Raw genomic sequence first — 23,384 nt, forward strand, 5'->3', positions numbered from 1 at the left:
AAAATCAGTGTAAAAAACATTAGACTATAGATACATGTAAAAACAGACAAATTCCAAAAAAATATGATTTTCTTTATTTACGTAAATAGACAAACAAAATACAAGTAGGAAAACAAAAATAATTCAAAACATTATTTATTAAAATGGAATATCAAATCACACAACTGTCAATCGCTGCGTCTAACAATCACGTACGCTTTTGAGACACAAAATTCTCTGATGTTGCAAAAATTGCGCTCATTTTGAGTCGACTTGGCTTAATTGTGTTAAATGCCCCGATCAGTCTTTGAACATTTTGTGTTTTCTGTCCACTTTTTTCATATAGAAAATCGTTTTTTCAATTAATATTTGATAATAAAGAAATCCTGATTCCCGAGAAAAGATTCTCGAGATCCGGGAATTCCCGAAATGTTAAATAATTCAATTCTCGAGATTCGGGATGGAAAATCTCGAAAATTTCTCGAGAATTCCCGAAACCCAACTCTAGGTATAGTATATTTTAGTCTTTGTTCAGCTCTTAAATCGAGTGTTGCCTACTTGACTTGAAAATGTATAATTGTTTAGTCAGTAAGAATTGAACGTGTTCCTCGAAAAGGGGTCTATATGAAAGAACCAAAATTTTACAAGAAGGAGGAAACACACTTAAATAAATAAATAACAAGAATTTCAGTGATGTATGGCTATATTTTTGTAGGAGTCGTCGATGTGAAGGTCGATGGTGTTGTAGATGAAAGACGATCGTAGTTATCGTGATGATGGAGAAGTGAGAGTTTTTTTATGGTTACATAAGAACAAGGGTATAATCGGTACAATAATATAAAATATACTATCAGTACATAGACTAAGATAGTAACGGACCAGGTACTTAGTAGATTCGAGTGACATGTCCGATGAATTATTATTCGATATTTATACAAACAAAATAATATCTACCCATTATAATTTAGGAAATAACTATATTAATCGAGTCAGCTACTTACTGTCATTTGCGTCAATGGACATGCGAATAGCTGACTATTTTATAACATATGGATATCACGGAAATAACCTTTGCTGTAAGCTATTTACTTATTGTACTATAATTTAACACTACGGAAATGCATATTAAAGAATTTGTAATTGTGGTACAGTATTTAATATTGTCGATCAATCTGCTGATAGAGGTAATGAGTTGTTTATCGCCATATGTTTAATCATTACATAATAAATCACTGAAATTCTTGTTGTTTATGTTGTTTCCCTTTTTTCTGTAGAATTTGGTTTTTGCATATAGACCCCTTTTCGATGGACACCTTCAATAATTACTAACTTGTCGTGTGCGAAGGACACGTGGGGAAAAGGCTAAATTAATGAATAAAAATGTATCTACATAATTGGATAGGTAGATCACGTATAAATTAAACTGTGTGGATTAAAATAGATATACTTGAAGGGTTTTAATGTAACTGCCTATATTACAACTTTTATTATATTATTATAATACCTAATCAATTATACTTATATATTATTAATAATATGGAGACCAGCCGATAACGACACAGACGACCCGGTTTGTTCGGTGGTAAAGGGTGGAGGTAGGCTTTGGAGATTCGACATAAAGAGTGTACACTAAACTTTGTCATGTGTGCATGACTAAACTAAGTCATACTTATTTGTTTTCATTGAACTAAGAACAGAAATTGCAGATGGTATTAGTAAGTTTTTTTTTAAATATAACGAAACCCTGTCTAAAACAAGCCATATTAGATATAAGATAAAAAATATTGATCTATCTATAAAATATTTAAAATTATGCCATTAAAATCATACTTTTAGATATGTTATAGATATAAGAATATTTTTATCTATTATGGTTTTTTTAGGGCAGGGTTTAATCGAAATTAACACCATCTGAAATTTGTATTCTTAGTTCAATGAAAACAAATAAATATTACTGACAAAGGTTGCATTATTTTTGTCGGATCTCCACAGCCTGCCTCTACTATTATGGTTTGGTCTAGGCAGGGTTTAATAATTGTATTTGAAAAATTAACCAATATTATCTGCAATTTGTATTATAGTTCAATGAAACAAATAAGTATGACTGACAAAGTTTAGTGTGCACAATTTATGTATAATCTCCACAGCACACCTTCACTCATCCTCACTGCTATCCACATCACCCTAATTCACCCAGCAGAGTTACGGTATCCGACACATCACCTGATATTACGACGACGATCACATCTTCCCGAATAATCAACTATCTCAGACCTTATATAGAGCCTTAAGCGCGACCCAATGGTGCATGTCGTCTACCTCTACGTGAAAAGGTGTGTAATGTCATTGTTCTTGGTATTTAAAATGTTATCAGACTGATGCTCGCATCCCGTAGCACATTTTGAACCTTTAAACGAACATTGTAAGTTGGCAAAATCCACCGTAATCACTAAAACACCAATGAGGTCACCTCACGTTGAACTGCACAGCATCGGCACTTCCATGATGTTTTGAACGTTTTTATCATATTCCACATGCCTACACTTTTCGAATGTCATGTCAAAATCACGATTTTTTGTTTCTAGCGGTTAGGACTATGTATTTTCGATAAAATGTTGTCTATTATCTATGGTCTGCAGGTTGGGTTTTGTTCAAAATATTATCTATGGATGTTATGCCGCAAGTCATTTAAACGTACGCACACGTAGAAACTGTTAAAATTAATTGAAATAAGCATGAATAATTATTAATAATCTTCTCTTCATCAATGTCATTCTTCAGTGAATTTACGGAGATGGTGCACGTTCAAAATATTCTGCGAAATGACGAAACCATAGACTAAATTTTCGCCGCGACAGCGTGACAGTTAGTAGGCGACATGCACCATGGCATGCACCTCAATGCGGGTTGCGCTCTTATTTTATTTTAAAAATTATCATATACATATACTTATATGTAGTGAGACGTAGGACACGCTAAAATATATTATGCTATATAGATGAGCGAGATAATATTAAATTGAATTTGTTAAACTATCATTAAGAGCGAAATGTACTATGATACTCTGAAATAAGTACAAAATATAAACAATCTATTACAATTAATACGTCTCATGTTTTTTCAAATTCCCGTAAGGCGTTCTAATAAGAATAGTAAGAATATAATATTATGTTTTTCTTACCCAAAGGTCGCCGATTTCGACGTCGTATCTTTGGGTACTACTTTATCATCATATGTGAGATTATAAGGATTTTATTTATTAATAAACATTGTGTAAGTTGACATACTGACATTTTTTTATGTTTGTTATTTTTTAACCTATTTACTACTTTCTTTATTTTATGATATTATTTTTTTGTCATTATTAATAAATTTTCGTACGAGATTAAACATAAAAGTACCTTGTGTTATTATTTCTACATATCTAAGTGTTTATATCCATGTATGTGTGTATTGGTAAAGATTTATGTATTTAATGGTTCACAGGCCGTCAGCATTTTTGAATAACGCTGACTCTCATACAAAATTTACACATTCAATTTTTTTTTCAATTAAATTTTTCACCTCAGTAACATTGTTACTGTTTATTATATTAAAATGTTTTTCTCACCAAAAGCTTGGGATACTTGTGTAAGCATTTATTTTAACCGTGTTGGTTTAAATAAAAGGCTGGAACAATCGAACATATAGCTCAGTCGATATTCTCACTCGATCTTCTCACTTCGTAAACTCACTTCACATTGTATCTTGCTAGAGAACTTTCACTCTATAGTACTGCCAAAGATTTTTTTAATTAAACAAATATTAAAAAAGGAAAATATTATTATCGATAGATAAATCTTGGATATCTTTTAATCATGATAATTTTCCACCAATGGATAACACTAAAAATATACTCATAATTACTAAAAGTAATTCGGAAACAATTCAGAAACATAGCTTTTAGAAGAAAAAAATGGTTGGACACGACTCGAACCCGTATCCATCGGATTCCGACCAATGAGCTTTACCAATTTACCCACCTGCATCCTACCTTATGCAACTGAAGCGTTTCTATTGCCATTTCCGTCCATTATCAAACACCATCTGCAATTTGTATTCTTAGTTCACTGAAAACAAATAAGTATGACTGACAAAGTGTGCACTATTTTCCCCATATCTCCACAACCTTCTTCCACTGCCATGATATGGCTAAGGCAGTGCTTAATCGACTTTTTAAAAATTAACTAACACCATCAGAAAATTGTATTCTTGGTTAAATGAAAACAAATATTTAAGAATGATTCACAAAATTTAGTTGTGCACTATTTAAGTCAGATCTCCACAGCTTAATTATGCCTTTTAACATTTTAACCAACTTCTGTTTATGTTTTTATGGTTTTTACAAACTTATTTACGTATTGTTTGCTACTTAAAGGAAGTATTATTTTATTCCGAATACTTAGTACATACTATACAATATTATTTATAAAATAAAATGACGAAATATTTCTATAATAATTTATTATAGTCGGTATATTAATAGTGAGGTAACTATTTAAATTTAACAATGATAATTATATATAATGAGAACACTATTATAGCTAAACAACTTAAGCACGGACATGCGCAGAAGCACACTTACTTTCGTACGCATAGAGTAGAAGTGTTAACGCTGCGTCTGTGTGTGAAAAGTCTGTTTTACACGATACAATAGTATATTTACAGTTTTACAATGAATACCCCATCTCGATCGGGGTGTTACAAAAAACCCATACAAAGACATGCAAGAGAAATTATTGTTTTTAATATGACCGAATATTTAAAAGTGATGAAAAAACAGTACAATTTGTAAATAATAATGTAATATTGTTAAATCACCAAACGAAGCAACTGATGTACCTATTAGCACCATTCAGAGGGCAAACAATTGATAGATATAACGTAAAATAACATTTTTGATCGGTTATTCCTTAATTACACTCCGAATAAATGAAAATAATTACAAGATAAAAAGAACTTTTTATATACTACGTTTTTAAGTTTTCTGTTGAATTATTATGCTCAATATGCACAAACTTGTACTTGATGTGAAGTAAATAAAAAACAAACAAACAAACAAATATAATATGATACTGAAATGTCATTTTGGCATTTCATTTTGATTTCCATAGTAACCCACGTATATATTGATAATTTAGTTGCTAAGACCACCCACTTAGCAAGCAATAATAGTCTTTTACTTTTTACGGATTTTTACGGATTGACAATTTTATGTATTAATAATTTAGGACAAATAAGGCAATTGTCAACAAATCATTTTTTTGCTATTTTGCAACAAACAAACAAATATAGAATACTGAAATGTCATTTGGATTTCCATAGTAAAGCACGTAGGTATATATTAATAATTTAGTTGCTAGCACCATCCCCTTAGCAACCAATAATAGTGGATTGGATTACGGATTTCTTCCGAAATAACTTTCCATAAAAAACAGAATTAACTGAAAATGAATTCAATTCTACTTAAAGATGGCTAAAAGTATTAAAAAAATGCATTGGCATCGTGTTCTAATATATTCTAAAAGTTTCAAATGTCTAGCTAGTCGAGAAGTTAGTTAAAAATCGATTGCAAGATTTGTACTGGACAAACAACCACCGGACAAACAAGAATACGAGCTGATAAAAACGTTGTAAAAATGCTGTGAGCACGATATAAAAATAGAAGATTCTTATAGGGCAAGTGATTTAGGAATAAACACACATGTGGGTCTATTCTATACTTATCGAACACTAAATTGATAAATAGTATCAAACTTAGGGTAGGTTTGTATCAAAATATTAGCACTTATTGTAACAATTACACGAAGCCGGTTTTTATTGTTGCAATAAGTGCGATATTTTAACAGCAGCAAGATAGGTGCTGTTAAAATATAGCACTTATTGCAACAATAAAAACCGGCTTCGTGTAATTGTTACAATAAGTGCTAATATTTTGATACAAACCTACCCTAAGTTTGATAATATTTTTCACTTTATCACTTTAGCGGTCGATAAGCATAGAATAGACCCAATGGAAAACTTTATATAAAACATTGGTGCGGATGATTACTATTTTCAGAACAAAACAGTGAATCAGATGAGATGTCATAGTAATGAGCGATTTATATTATAAGAGGTAATTTAATAATTCATCTTGAAAGTAATTTTAACGTATAATACGGGTTGCCATTTCGTAACTGACCGAAAATTTGCGAACCCACCCGAACTTCAAAAACGTCATGCTTAATTATGTTGTCTAGTTATATCAGAAATTATAATCCTTTCATCTGTCAGTAATAAATAAATACGGTGACATTATTTACCTTAACACATTCTTGATAGGAAACTGTGCTACTTGGTATAAATTAATAATATATACATAATTATTATAATAACAATTTAATTTGGCTTAGTTATATTATAATTAAACACCCACGATAGCCGCGTGGCTTAATCGCCGGTCTATAGTGTCGAGGGTCCCAGGTTCGAATCCTGGGTCTGGCAAGTACAGATATTGTTTTTTTAATTTGTGTATGAGTCAGAGTATGGACCTAATAGGTTGAGCAAGTGGCTGACATCCATTTCTCGTAAAAATAAAATCTGTTAATACAAAACTCCACTCTGTGGGGGTCCATTTGATCCTATTAGGATCGGACATGGTCGAAAGATATTATAATATCTAAAGATCAATTAGCTGTCGATTTAGTTTCAATATTCTATAAATTTCATAATTGACATTGAATTGTCTTGACGGTATATTTTCGCAAGACCATGGGTTAAATTCCTACCTGTAGAATGTAGTGTAGGTGGGCTGTTAAGATTCGATATAAATAGTGCACACTAAACTTTATCAGTAATACTTATTTGTTTTCGTTGAACTAAGAATACAATTTGCAGATGGTGCTGATTAGTTTTTAAAATTCAATTAAACCCTGCCTAAACCAAACCATAATAGTTTAGGTATGCCATGGGCGATCCGACAAAATAGTGCACACTTTTTCGGATATACTTATTTGTTTTCGTCGAATTAAGAATATGTAGGTAGGTACATATTACAGATAGTGTTGGTTAGTTTTATTTAAATTCATTAAGCCCTGCCTATATCAAACCGTAATCGATAAAAATATTCTTCTATCTGTAAAATATCTAAAATTATGTATAATTTAATGGGATAATTTTAGATATTTTATAAATAAAATAATATTTTTTGACTATTATATACAATGGCTTAGATTAGGCTAGGTTTAATTGAATTTTAAAAACTAACAAACACTATTTACATATTATTGTAGTATAAGTTCAATGAAAACAAATATGTCTGACTGACAAAGTTTAGTATGAATTATTTATGTCGGATCTTAACAGCCTACTTCGACCCTTCGCCACTGATATTCAGTCTATAGATAAATGTATGGAAAGGAAAGGCTTCGATCTCGTTGCTATAAAACCAATTTTATTGCTTTTTGCCTATTTTTGGTGTCATTCTGCGAACGTGAAGATCTCTTCATCTAGATTCTTCGGCAGTTTGTTTCGTCATTTTAATTTTTTTATATGTTAGGTACTTATCATTTTTTATTTCTTGTCTCTCCGTGCTCCTCTGGTCTACATGGTCATACTAATTGAGTGCGTGGTGACCTCAGTATTGGATAATACCAATACTCCTGCGCATCTATTCTATACACAAGGCTGCTGCCGGCGGCTACCGAGGGTAGTTTATCATATTTATGTATTGAGGTGATTAATTGTTACAATAATTTAACCGTCTAAACTGTCATAAAGTGCTATGTTAACTTTTAGAGCGAGATAGATACTTTTGTCAGTTTAGACGGCTAACTTATTGTAACGATTATAATCTACCAAATATAGCCACCGATATCAGCCTTGTCTATAGAATAGATGCGCTGAGATATTCTTAGGCATAAACAAAGGAAATGAGATTTACACTATAAAGATTTTACAGTCACCAGATACGTCTTCCTTTGCATTTTCCCTTTAAGAAATTCTGTGTATGTAGTATGACATATTTTGTTTTATATTATTTCTACCAATTATCACTTGACATAAATCATTTGTGAAAAATTGGTAAGTAATTTAGATAAAATAATTGAAAGATTAGCTAGAAGTACAGTTTTACTAATCTTTGCAATGTCTTTCATTTGGTCAATCGAAAATATTTATATAATGATAATATTATTGATGATTAGTTTTATATACATTAGTATATTACTATCATTGCAGTTTCTATTCTAAGTTCGATTGAAAGGTTCAAAATCCTCTAATGACAAATATACATTATTCACTTATCATACATTGATAAAAGAGTATACCTATAATAATATTATGTTAATATCGTGTCAAATATTTTGTCGATTTACCTATGTATTTAAAATTTTCGTATTCTCTTCGCAAGTAATGTCTCATATTTAGAGTGTTAAGGTGATATCTAGAACTACGGTATAATAAATAATTTTCTAGTCAAATAGACTAGTTGCAACGAACTATTGTAATTAGTAGCTATAGAATGAATGGAAAAGAACAAATTGTTATTGGTAAAATGGAAGAAAAGTGTTCGGAGGAGGAATTAAAAAAATTACACGAGCTTGACAGGTTAGTAGTTTAAAATATTATAGATATAACTTTGTAGGAAAAAGATTTGTGCATTATGATGGCATATCTTTTCTTAATATGCAAATTGATATTTAATTATATAAAATATATTTAATTGCAATATTTGCCACGATATATGAATAATTGTGTGGTGGTTAATATATCTGTGAGAAAGAAAAAGGGTTATCAGTCCAAAAACACTACTTTTTATGAGAGCCAAAAAATATTCAGTTTGATTTATATTACATTTATTGCAAGGTTCATTTTATGCCATGAAACAAACGTTTATTTAGAGCATATTATGTGCTCTTAAAAATGATTATAAATGATAATTCGGAGATGGTGCAAATTTTGAAGGGTGTAGGAGAGGGTTGTATAATATTATCATTTTTAGTGCATACCTATTCAATTTATAGTTACTCTACCTTTAGATTAAATTAATGACATACAAAAAGACTTTTTGAGTAGGTAGGTAAAGTTTATGAGAAATTTATCAAAATTTCCAAGTTATGTACGTTTAAAGGATGTTATAAACTCTTAAATCCTGTGTATCATTCAGCATTAAATAAAAATAAATATGTAATTGTTTTTATAATGAAGTGTGTACCTTAACGTCATCATCTGATTAATTCAAGGGTATACAGAAGAATAATGGGGTTGAAATACCACAGAAAACGAAAAAATATTACATTGAGATGTGGAAAAAATCATCTCACTTATTCATGTGAGGTTCTGGTTGATATTCAAATATATTAGGCTATCAGAAGTTTTAAGAGGTGTAAAGAATAACCGAATGGAAAGTAGTAAAGGAAGAGTTTTACAAACCTGAATGATATATTGTTAATTAATTGTTTATTTTTAAACTGTTCGGTTATCAGGAATACAGCGGAAAATATATTTTGAAAATAGCCGATAAACTGGATTATTTGTTAGGTTAATCTAACCAAACCTAACCTAACCCAACCTAACCTAACCTAAACTAACCCAAACTAACAAATAATCCAATATATCGGGTATTTTCAAAATGTGTTTTCCGCTGTATTCCTGATAACCGAACATTACCCTTATACATTATGAAAGGGCGATGTGACGGAAATGTAACTCGGCGATTGGATAATGTGTTACCAAAATGCTAGATTTTTCAAAATTGAAAAGGTTTTTAGAAACTAGCATCTAAAAAAATGTGGCACAGTTATTATAAACATTGTTTTTACAAGGAAAAAATATAAAGAAAAAGAATTTTGTATTTTACAACTAAGTAATAATATAACAGATAATAAAATTTTGAAGTAACGCAGTTAAGAAATTTTGTCGTCATTTTGTATGTAACATTTAGTATATTCATTAATTATGAGATGTATATTCATATTTATCTCGATTTATCTGTCTGTAACGCAGTACAAGACATACTCTATATAATATGTCTGCACACTGAATGCATTGAACCATGGCCCCCATATCCTGAAGCGGGCCCCCAGGCCAAGATGTTTGGCGGACCCCCTACCTATCTCTAAGGTTAAGAGCCGTGTAATGTGCTATAATACTGATCCCCAAATGGTATTCTGCGGAAATGCAGGCTTCTGGCATTTTTTAAATAAATCAACTTGAATTGTCGGCATGGTAACATATCATGAAGCAATGATCGCGACCCGCCTTTGTGATAGCCAATTAACGTGCGTTCTTTCGCCGTTTTGGATAAAATTTACTTAATAGTCGTTTTATTAGCCAGGAAGCAAACTAAAAATAATTATAAAATATTATTTCATTCGTGAAATAGCGCCGCAGGTGACTTTTTTACTATTAGCGCGAATTTGTAGTGTGTGCTTATCTCGCTTAAGTGATCGAACCGCCACGCCGGGCCCCTTCTAGCCCGGGCTCCCAGGCTCTAGCCCTGTCAGCCCGCCCTTTGTGGTGGCCATGCATTGAGCGCATTGACAAAAGTATTCCTAGTAAGATTACCTATAGAATACCTACCAGCATGATGATTTTCAGACAAATCTGGTGTAGTATTCTAGCTTTATTATGAGAAGTTTTAAGCCGTTTGCGGCGTCGAAAAACGCTAGATTTAGGGCCATACACCAGTTGGAAATTTTGCAAGCTAGGCGCCTATTAAAATTGCTAGAGCTGGCAAGAAAAACACTAAGTTGGCAATGCTAGTCATACAGTTAAAACCAAAAGGAAGTGCTCACATACAGAGGTGTTTTAAAAACAGTGAATTGGCGAAATTTATAATTATACCTTTTTTGATCTAAAATGACTGTGTATGGCGAGCACACGCAACAGGAGTGAAACTTTTTGTTTTGACCTCCATTCTCGTACGATTCTCGTATATTATACGAACAATGTACCAGCCATAGTAAATTATTTTTTTTGAAATCTTTTTAGAAATAAAATAATCTTCATTCATAAAACTAATTTATAAATATAAATATTTTACTTATAATATTTACCGAAATATATTTTTTTAATTAATAATTTATTAGTTTGTGTCTATAATAATAGTTTTATTCGATATATAGAAAAAAAATCACTTATCCGATGGTCAGAATGGCATAATTGGCAGCGTATGCAGTTGCTAATTGAAAGGTATATCGATCAATTCCGCCCATTACTATTGATTTTTATTTCGCCTGTCTAGTACAGTAAGTGGTAGTAGTAAATCATGCCGATTTTTCGTCACCCATCAGCGGGATTCACTTCCCAGGAATTGTCATGTAATTTTCACATCAAAAATTCTATTTATCTGCAATATCCAGTATCTGTTTTATAACTTTTCAGTGTTGAAAAACCCAATGATGAAGAAAAAAAATCATTTTGGTCCCAAATGACACTGGAGCCGATGTGGTTAGGTGTGACGATTTCCTTGAGCATGAGTGTAATCGCTTTCAAGAACCTTTTCCTTCAGAGGGCCTGCCTGGTGGATTTGGGATACTCTGAGGATATGTGCTTTAGATCAGTGGGGACCGTCAAAGCTGGCATAGAAGTAAGCAATACATAATAAAATATTAGTGTATTTAATATAAATTATTTCTAGGAGTTCAATACATAATAATAAATCAAACATTTCATAAAAATCATTGCAAATACTAAAGTCTGAAGGTACCGTCAAAGCCGGAAAAGAAATTAAGCCTCGATGACATTAAGCGAGTTTACTAGCTACCTACTAGCCGGCGAATTCACTATATGCTAGTAAACTCGCCCAATGTAATCATGTTCACTAGCCAACTAGCAGATTGTAAATAATCTACGAGAAAAGTTGAAAACCAGGCTACTTTACTCGTTACTCGCTGGCGTGTGGGCTTGTTAGCTACCCAGAAAAGTTTAGCAAATTAAAGAAACAACACGTGATTTCAACTCGCTAGCTAGTTGGCTACTGAACGAGTGGAAAGTTTTGTGTGTTATCATTACTATCGCACTAACGACTCGCCCGCTTTTAAATTCGTTGACTAGTAGCTAGTAAACTCGCTCAATGTCACCGAGGCAGTAGTAGAACATGTTATAAATAAAAATAGCAATTTGAAAATTTAAAGATATGAGTTCAAATTTTTGGGCTTTTTTCTGTTGATTATATTTTCTTCAAAATGATTTATCTATAGGTACTAATACTAAAATTGAAACATTTTGATTATTTCCATGATACATAAGTACAATAATATAATATCCGTGGTCAAAAGGAGAAGTGGTATATGTCACAAAAGTGTTATTTTGCAGGAGAATTATTTTTAACCTAAAAGTTGAATATCGGAGTTTTTGTTTTATAAATGTTAAATAAAAGTAATGTTTATGTAATTCAGTGGCGCGCCCAGGGGGGGGGGGGCAGGAAGGCTTGCCCCCCCCAAAATATGAAAATCATCAGAATGATTTTACACATTGAAATCGAAAGCCAATAAAGTATACCTTGGGCCAATAAACAACACGGCAAAAAAATATTTGTAATTCTCCAGCACCCTTTTTAGTAAAATTTCTTAGATTTTAATTTCCAACACAATAATGTCGAAACACTAATGTCAGGTTTTTTAAGAAACCCGTTCCCTAATGAAATTCTAGGTGTCCACCCAAATTCCGGAGTGATATAGGTCATGGCTGGGGAGGGTTGACAGGGCTCTAGCCTGGGGGCCCGGGCTGTGGGGGGCCCGGCGTGTCGGGTTACCAGATAAGTGAGATAAACACACATCATAAATTAGCTTTAATAGTAAAAAAAAGTCTATTATACTTCATGACTATGAACATTTTAAGTTATATAATTGTCCAATATATTTTCTGATTATTATGTGTCGATACTTGACAGCTCCAGTAGATGCCTAAAGTAGATGTATTGAAAATCGCTAATAATTCACTGTACCCTCAACTTGAACTAAAACACAATTTGAAAAACGTTAATGTAGTGTTTCACACTGTCTTTAATATAAGCGGTGGATACGGGGCCCGTCAAATACCCTAGCCCAGTGGTCGGCAAACTCATTAGTCAATAGAACCAAATATCAACAGTACAACGATTGAGATTTCTTTTGAGAGCCAAATTTCTTAAACTTAAATTATATACGTAGGTAGTAAGTAGGTACACTGCTAATTTACTTAATAAACTTAAATTAAAGTTTTAAGTCCTAATTAAATTATAAGTAGGTACACAGAATAAATCTGAATATAATACGTAATAATGATCTTATTTATTAATAAAAATTAAATTGTAAGTCAGGTATCCATAAAATTGAATCATGACAATGACTGACAAACTCAATGTCAATAATGGCCTTGCATCTCCTTGTAAAGTTTGGGTAAATCAGGTTCGTATGTTGTTGATTTAATTTTAAGCACGATTCCAGGTTCTCATCAATAGATCGATTTCTCAATAATTTACTCTTGATTTCCTCTCTTGGAAATCTTTTTACTAACCACAAAACTTGCAATATTAACATTGTTGAAAGGTTTTATTCAGTACCTAAATAAATACAGAACTTTATTTTTCTTGACCCTTCTCTTCAGTTGCTTTCTTCCTTGCATCATCGACAGAATACTTAGCGCAACATTACGAGTTTTTAGTTGTAGCTCTTTGCTTCTTCTTTGTAGCCATGTCAAATATGGCAGAGAGCATCTGTGGCAGAGCCGCACTCAAGGGGCCAAAGAACCGCAGTTTGCCAACCACTGCCCTAGCCTGAGGGCCTGTTTCAGGATGTGGGGGCCATGGTGTAGGTACACCGAGTGCAATAGACAAAAGACCGATAAACGAGATATTAGGCTATGTTGTATTGAGTAGGTTGTGTATAATTTAAATGCAATAATACTTTTTTTGTCCATTTTCAATTAATATGTTGGAATCTCAATATTAAAAAACCAAAAATCGGCGATAAATCTTCGGCAAAAAGAACGACTACACCCACTACTTTTCTTTTCTTTGGGCCATGTCCGATCCTGATAGGATCATATGGGCCTCCACAGAGTGGAGGTTTGTATTAACAGATTTTATTTTTACGAGAAATGGATGTCAGCCACTTGCTCAACCTATTAGGTCCATACTCTGACTCATACACAAATTGAAAAACAATATGTGTACTTGCCATACCCAGGATTCGAACCTGGGACCCTCGACTTTATAGGCCGGCGTTTAAGCAACACAAGTTTAAGACACATATAAAGCAAACATGTTTTTCGGTGGAATTTGGCATAAATATTGTAGCTCTCTAGACCAGTGTTCCCCAAACTTTCGACATCTGTGTAACCCTTCTATAATTTTCGTAACACAGAGTACTCCTCGTCAAAGAAAATGCATATAAGTACTTTAATAACAATCAAAATATATTTATATATTCCTTTTGTAGAACATAAACAAAATAATAATAAACGAAAAATAAAATTCATTCATAATAAAATATAAATAAAAGTTATATTATAAAAAATAACATTCATTATAAACCATGAGAAGGATGAAATTATTTATGTTAAAACGACAGATCATCATAATTTGGTTCCCTGGTTATTAATTTTGATCAGAGATGCGTTTCCACACCACAACCGTCTACAAATGCTGAAAAAGCAACTTCACATAGATATGAAGTTGGAAAAGGCAAGATGTATTTCAGGAATTTCTCTGTTAAAACTGGATACACATGTTGCACTTGCAACCTAAATGATGTTTAAGTACACTCCTTATATTTATTTTGCAAGAATCCGTCTGAAGCTAATAATTCCAACAATTGCTCTTCTTCCGCATGAGATAAACCTTCTAGAATGGATGTTGTATTTATGCTTGTTGCACCAGGCGTAGCCATAACCCGGTGCAGCATGTACCCGCACCAAACTCTTCCCGTACCCCAAGGGGTACGCGTACCACACTTTGGGAAACGCTGCTCTAGACCAAGCGGGTAGCACAGCCGATATTATTTAAGTAATGTTTTAGCATACTAGGTACATATGTCCAGCATGGTCGCTGTCCACTTCCAATCCGCCAGTCGCTGATGACACGCTCAACGGTTACCGCCACTATGCCTCCAATTTAATAAAAAACTAGGAGAAACTGTACAAATATATCGCCGTGTATTGTGAAAATATGTAAAAATATTTATATGAAGAAGAAAAAGATTAGTCCCATAAATTTACATTCTCCTCCTTGGGAGAATTTACATTCTCCCCCCCCCCCCCAATAATAAATCCTGGGTGCGCCACTGATGTAATTTGTATATTTTTTGCATTTTTAATTAGTAATTTGTCTAAAAATTGAAATATACCTATTCTTCTGAATGAAATTCGATCACTTGGCTCACATAATAATATTATTATCAAGTTATTTTTATAATATGGTATGGACTAGGACTTAAATAAATGTGGAATTCATAGTTTATGAGAAGATAATTATGTACCATAAAAGTTTTAATTTATTCGTGAAGTAACAATAGCCATATCTTAAGTAAAGTAACCTAATAAGATTATTACAAGTTACATTTACATATTTATATATTAATTGGTTGTCTGATGTTTCGTTATAACTAAAAAACTAGTCAAGCAATGTTGAGAAAACTTGCAAAACTTTTTGACTACATTGCTGGTAAAGTTTCGTGTCAATATTTTAGGATTCCGTAGCGTAGTTACAAGATTCGCCAGATAGATGTGATGTATTTGTTTAGTGAGTCGCGGGTAGTTACACGCCTACATCCAACTGTTATTAATCGCGTGGGCTTATTGGGAGAAAAATGTTAATCATGAGTAGTAAGTAAATTGGTCAGATTGCAGCGGTAAGTCGTGGGGTTAGGTGTAGGCACGCGTTTAGTTCCAAGCGTTGTCAATGTAAATGAGTTAAAACAAAAAATCAAATCATATCTCATCACTTTATTTCTTCACTCTGTATATCTGTTTATTATAAAAATATGTTTTTGGATAACAGCGCCATCTATGAATTAGCATGCTATGGATTTTAGCGAATCTATATTGAAAATAATATTAGATTCCTAAAATAAAAAATGCACAACTCAATGAAAACATCATATTAATTTATAAAATATATTAAAAAATAATTACAAGATAAAAAGAACTTTTTACATACAACGTTTTTAAATTTTCTATTGAATCATATAAACGTGACTTGACTAGCTTAAACGATCAAAAAAATTTGTACTTGATAGAAATAATACTGAAATGTCATTTTGACATGTCATGTTGATTTCCATAGTAACGCACGCATATATTAATAATTTAGTTGCTAGGACCCCAGAACCCTAGCAACCAATAATGGTGTCGATATAACTTTTCATACAAAACAGAATTAACTGAAAATGAATTCAATTCTAGTTGAAGATAGCTAAACGTATTAAAAAATGCATTGGCATCGTGTTCTGATATATTCTAAAAGTTTCAAATGTCTAGAGCTAGTCGGGAAAATAGTTAAAAATCGATTACAAGATTTGTACCGGACAAAGAACCACCTGGTAAATAAGAATACGAGCTAAGAAAAACGTTGTAAAATGCATAACTCAATGAAAACATCATAATAATTTATAAAATATATTTGAAAAAATATTCGTGGCGCGAATTAAATATTCTAAAATATAATTTTGATCGTGTTGTCTCAGAATTTTTGCTTTGGGTCCATTGATTCACATATTATTTTAATAAAAATCTTAACCGGTTTCGTCTGCTAAATGGAATGTTAAATTATTTGGATTAATAATTATTAATAATAATAACAATTAATATATTATATTATATAATATACATAAAAAACATGTCATTTAGCACGATTTTAAATCCCAAATTATATTTTAGATATTTACCATCTATCCTTTTCGCACATGTTATTATTATATATCCACAGAACGATTAATAAGATAGAAATGTGAGATTTCGTTTACGACTTAATGACGGTCAGATAATTCAATGCAAAAAATAAAAAGCCTTCAAAATGTCCTCAAATTTTACCAATATTGAATGTGTGTTTCGTTTACGTGAAAAACTTTAATGCATTATGATACATACTTAACTACTTAACATGGCATATTTTTCTAACTAATTTAAGTTTAACCCGTATTTATCCACCCTCGAGAATTATACTTTCTTACTATCACATCCAGAACGTAACGCATTTTCCATTATTTTTGTGTTCCCTGTATAGATTCCGGCTTCTATATCAAGACGTATACGTCACCTCGGCCGTTTCTGGAACTAAAACCGTTGCTATTGCAAAGCATGCAAAAAGCGCGCGACGTCATACTGTCATCGCATACAGCGCCATGGCAAAGATGTCAAGACATATTATATAAAAGCCAAACAGTAGCTTCCTTTCCCCCACTAGCACCGACAATGGTTATATTATTCAAACCCAAACGCAAATTTTTGGTACATAAATGTGTTAAAACAATGTAAACGCTATACCTATGAGTATATCCAGAAATAACTCAATAAAATATTATTTTTTTCCAGCTGGAGGCTCAAAAAATTGTCTCATCACTGTCAATCACAAGTGGGTTCATCGGAGGATTAATAACCAGTATAATCCTCGTCTTTCTTGGACCCTGGAGTGACAGTAGTGGACGAAGAAAACCTCTCATTATTCTCCCACTCATTGGCAGCAGCATCACTAGCCTTGGTTTGCTCATCGTCCAGGCTTTCCCCAGTGTCTCTACGAGCTGGGTGATATACATCGAAATCATTCCGCTGGCCATTGGGGGGAATTTCACACTTCTGATGATGGCCGCGTTTAGTTACCTGGGAGATGTAAGTGACCCGCTTGGAAAAATTCACATGTTGTTTTTCAAAGTGTGTTTCGACCCAGAGTATTAACTTAAGTTATATACCTACTGCGGTGCTTATATCGTTGCATACAAATTAGTTTTTTTAATTCTGCTTCTTGCATTAATAACGTACAGGTATCTGATGAACTTTAGTAACTTCGTAATATTAATTTATGGTGATATTAAAACAATTGCATTTACCTAATTATTTATATTATACGTATTTATATAGAGTCATTGTAACACAACAAGACAATATGTATTATTATTTGTATGAATTATCGTACAGAAAAATACAATATGATTTATGACCATTTCTGCAAACAATACTGTTAGAAAATACGTCATTAATGTGATGCAGTGTCTGCCAAACTTTTTTTGTCTCTTATCTGACTGGGTAACAGGGGTAGAGAAATTTGATTCATGTCACACCAAACATAAATCCCCTAAAAATAAATATACTTACGTTATTTATACAAATGAAAAAATTACATCAAGATGACAATAAAATACTGTTGTAAAGGAGGGACATGCTCAGCGTAGGTCAAAATGGAGCTTTTGTTCTATTTTCAAAGCATGATCCTGGACATACCTTAAACGTTGTAGATAATTTATTTATATAATTTTGAAGCCTTATTATCCTTTATATTTATTTTAAACATTTGATGACTGCAAAAAGTATTTTTATTGCATAAAATAGTGTTCTTTTAAACCTCTCGCTCTAATGTTTTAGAATATAGTCATATTTCAGTACATGAATGTGCATCGGTGTTAAGATTTTTTACATTTATTAATTTTTAAACGCATTTATAAAACCATTAGTATTATTCATGACGAGATTATTTTTGTAAAATATTTACGATAAAAAATTATATTGATAATCTCTGTGATCCCAAATTTGACAAGAATTAGGCATTTTATTATTCAAAAAATGGGCAAGATTAACACATTTGAAGATAATTCTAAAGATACTAATTATAAGCTATGTCTTTGACCATTCAAGTGTGATAAACATCCTACGAATAATGATTGCTTTATAATAATTATTGACCTAAGAATAAGGTAGTGTTTTTTTGAAATACGCCATTTCTTTTGGCATTCCCCAGTGGTTAAGCCACAACATACGGCCGTAGCCATAAATTGATAAACTATAATTGAAGTAGGGAGTAAAATGATGTTAACGCGCGTGTTTGAACATGTACCGTTTTAAAAAAAAATCGGTTAGGTTAGAAAGAATTATGTTAAAACACGGCTTTAAATTAGATAAACAAATACATAATTTCTCATATATTTATAATATTAATACTTTCGACCGAAGGTACTTGATGGAATTTGAATTTAAATTCTAATGGATTCAAGCTCTGTACTATTCCATTTAAGTCGTTGATGTATTACATATGAGACTATATATGGTCAATTGTATTGACACAAAATTTATATATGTTTGTATGAGAGTCTATGGATGAGAATTTAGGTATGTATATTTGTATAATATATATATTATATTAGGTGAGTTATATATTATATTAAGCGAGTTTATATGTATAATTTTGTTTTTGTTAAAAAATAATGTTTTAAAAGTAGGTACCTTGTAAGAGTATTATTAAAGACTAATATCTCATAGTTAACTCGATTAATTATTTTTTCTTAGAATTGACGATTTACACCTCTTGAGTGTAGTATTTTTATTGTTATAAAGAATTTTGACCTATTATTAGGTTTGACGATTTATTATAATAATATGCTGTCCAGTGTATTGTTATTAATAAATAAGAGAGGGTTTTTACTAATTAGGTTTTTTTTTACTTCAGCTATTCATAATTTGTTTATTGTATTTTTTGTTGTAATTTCTGACTAAATAGGTAGGTAATGGAGTTTTTACCTACTTTATTGTATCGATTTACTATATAAGGTAGAGTTAAGGGTGTTCGTTGTCAGTGTGTATTTGCCTTTGGTGAGTGTACACGACGCCTGAAGATGCCGAAAGGCGAAACCCGGGTCGCAAAAAACGACTTAAATGGAATAGTACAGAGCTTGAATCCATTAGAATCTCATATATTTGTTATCGCCCCCGTTTTTTTGTATTTAATTTCAACACAAAATCTAAAATGCTGACAACTTTACTCTAACTCAGAAAATGAGGCTCTATGTATATGATCTATTAAATTTTCAGATGTATACCGTTATATCTTACAAAAGGATCGATAATCCAATCTAACATTTGATAATCAAGTGATAGAAAATACTTAGAAAATGATGATTTTTATATTGTCTTTTGCACTTCTGACAAAAAATTTTAATTTGCTTAATGCAGCGTCTACGCCTGGAAAGCGATCAAACTGTGGGTTTAATTTGTTTGGTCCACTGTGTAAACTTGTAAGCCGGCTCTCTAACTAAACTCGCCTCGTCTGCAACGTGTCGAATACGTCTTTGTGACGTCATCGTTATTCACAAAACACACGTTGCCAAATGAAGCTCCGCAGATTGGTCGAATGCGACTTTTTAGTTTGAAAAAAAAAACATTTAGTGCTACTATCAACAAATCGCATGCTTTTCAGGCTGCGAGTCGAAGACGCTAAGACGCATACGAACACATACGAATTGGTCATTCCCATACCGGCTCGCCGATCGCCGCATCCATATATATATATACGTTTCAAAGGTTACGTGCGACTGTCGCTAGGTAGGTATGTGCGGTGTTCATATGCAACACCGGATAGACGTTCCTAGAAGGTTTGATATATGGCTGGCAGATTGGCGAGTTTAGATGCGAGAGACGACTAATACAGCTTTGCAGAGGTCTTTCGCGGCATACCTATAACATCTCGCGGCACACGGTTTGGCAGATACAGTTAGATAAAAAGTCAAACACCCCTGGTGAAGGTTTAATTACCTGAAAATTACGAAAATGTCATGCTTGCTCTATGATATGTTGTTTTGTAGAGGATTATAGAGGCTGATTAAACTAGTCGGAAGACCTGTGTTATTTGTAATTTTACACAATTTTAATCCTGAAATGCACAATGCATGGAAACAAGGTACCTATCGTAAGAATGATGGTACCTTACCATCTTTATAAGGGAACTTTAAGAAACCATTTTCAGTTATTTTACATCAGTCACGTTAGTAAATTATTTACGCCAAATTAAATTCCTAATAATTCTGTAACGAGGATGTATATATTATTTCGTAGATACTTTGATTTGCTTTCCATCTAGTATAATAATAATTTTGTAATATTGTAAAATTTAAAGATACGATAATTTATTTGGCACATTTGTAAGCCGATACAGTCTAATATTTAGTGAAATGCATGTTCTCTGGGACTGTTTCAGGGCATAAACCAATTAATCTTACTACGCCAAATTAATCATCGATCGAAATGAGGAAAAAAATGTTTGCCCTACTTCTGCGTAAACCACGAGTAGGTAATGGAAATTCGCATTTGAGATACCTAACCATAACTGATGGGGCATAGTATTTTGTATTCAAATTTATTTTACATATTATAGCGAACAAGGCAAAATAAAAAGCCCTTATAACATGACATAAAACATAAGTGATTACAATATTTAAATAAAAATATAGTGCAATACGAGTAAAAAATAACATGGAATTACACCGGTGAGAAGAACACCCTATTTTAACTACTCCAATAAGTATGGCTAACAGGTCACAATTTTTCTTAATATGTTGCGAATGTTACAAATGTAGAATATTAATTTATTACAATGCAATTTAAGGTAATTTATTCAATTTGTCCACCCACTGTGGACGAGTGTCAGGAAGACCGTTTATGAAGCTGTGGATCACCCAGTCCTCTAAGGGTGTTTGTATAAATTGAACATCATTGACGTCCCGCGGGGGTAGGCACTAGGCAGGTCATGCGTTGCGTATGAATCAGACGATGCGGTCGTATCATTAGAAAGTAACGACGTTTTAGTTTTAAAAAAATAATCAAAGTATAATAAATTATGACAATATAACTGTTGTTGTATTGTAAATTGTAACACATATTCTAATGGCGGTTTATCGCACAGGCATCGTTTTCACAAGGGTGGCTCCAAACATTTCGCGCCACTACCTCCGTGTACCCAAAGCTACGGATTGCAATACCGGTATTTCAAAACCGGTATTCAGTTATTAATCCATACCGAAATACCGGTTTTAAAAATGAAGAATACTGGTATTTTCGGTATTAAGAAAGCATACACGTTTATGTTTTTCGAAAATATTTTAATGTTATTTTTTCATTACTTACTACTATATTGCCTCCAAAAGAAAATGTAGTGACTGAAACCAACAAATTTTAAATAACATTAAAACAAAATCCCTAAAATTTTCACGATAAATTATCATATTTCGAAGAAGAAAATATTCGTGGTGAATATTTCCAATTATTCTATAACTATTGATCCAACGTTTATAGTACATCCAACAAACGTTGAATTTGAGAGAGATTTTCCTGGACCCGGACTTATAGTATTTGTAAAAATTAGCAGTTCTAAAATATTATGATCTATACAATATATTCATAAAAATCAACAATATAAAATATGTAGGTAGATATTTTAGGTTGCTATAAAATAGTGCTTTAAAAAAATCTAATGGTTATAATAATAAATAGGTACTTCTTTTTTTCTATAATACCTATGTTTTGACGAATACCGGTATTCAATAAGAAATACCGAAATACCGGTATTGATATATTCATTCGGTATTTCAATCCCCACCCAAAACCACCACTGTTTGAAAGTAGATTTCGTGGAAATGCTCTAATCCTCAGTAGATTTTGATGTAAATTTAAAGATAAAGAAAATAGGTAAGTAGGTAGGTACTTAAGTAATTTACAGACAATTTGAAACTAGAAATGATAGGGGACTGCTTAAGGGCGGCACTTTACCTAGGGACGTCACTGTTGAGCATAACGTCCTCACTTATGTGACCTCCGGAATTAGTTTTATTTTAGAAATGTCTGAATAGATAATTAAATTTCTTGATTTATTTACCTAAATATTATGTCACATGAATGAGGACGAATAATATTGCAGTTCCTATCTTAATAATTAATGCATGCTGGTTCAATGGCATACAGATAACCATGATAAGACATAATATAATATTTTATTATATTCAGACGAATCTTGGTATTGTTTTAAGATTTAAATGCACATAATATTTCCTGAGGAACGTGTAATATTGTCAATATAATAAATTGTATACATGTCAAGATTTCGCATGATTAATATTTAAAATGAAATCAATAACAACTTTTGGCAGTAATCCCACGTATTTTTATCGTGCTAACTCCTATTACGTTGGAATTACCCCGAAAAATCGTAACGTAGATGTATCACACGAAATTTACATACTTACAAAAGTGAAACGTTGTTATCAACTTCACAAACGATGTACCTATACACAATACAATATATATATATATTGAACATACATAATTTCGAAAACTCTTCTGAGAAAATGTATTATAACCAATAGAAAAAATCTTTTTGAAAAAAGTATGACACCATTTCTTTTATTCAAAAATGAATAATTCACAAG

The 23,384-nt window shown here is 32.1% G+C and overlaps 1 protein-coding gene across 1 annotated transcript in view; it reads left to right on the forward strand.

Moving 5' to 3' along the window:
- The first annotated feature begins 8,525 nt into the window (after positions 1-8,525).
- The window catches only part of LOC147073423 (lysosomal proton-coupled steroid conjugate and bile acid symporter SLC46A3-like), a 30,486-nt gene continuing 15,627 nt past the window's right edge, over positions 8,526-23,384 (forward strand). The window contains exons 1-3 of the mRNA XM_085945517.1: positions 8,526-8,607; positions 11,386-11,590; positions 17,515-17,808. Coding sequence (XP_085801643.1) covers positions 8,555-8,607; positions 11,386-11,590; positions 17,515-17,808 — 552 coding nt within the window. The 5' untranslated portion in view covers positions 8,526-8,554. The remainder of the gene's footprint in view (positions 8,608-11,385; positions 11,591-17,514; positions 17,809-23,384) is intronic.

This window comes from Rhyacophila brunnea, unplaced genomic scaffold, assembly GCF_057557595.1.
Source record: "Rhyacophila brunnea isolate RB1 unplaced genomic scaffold, BYU_Rbru_1.0 scaffold_18, whole genome shotgun sequence".
Taxonomy (NCBI): domain Eukaryota; kingdom Metazoa; phylum Arthropoda; class Insecta; order Trichoptera; family Rhyacophilidae; genus Rhyacophila; species Rhyacophila brunnea.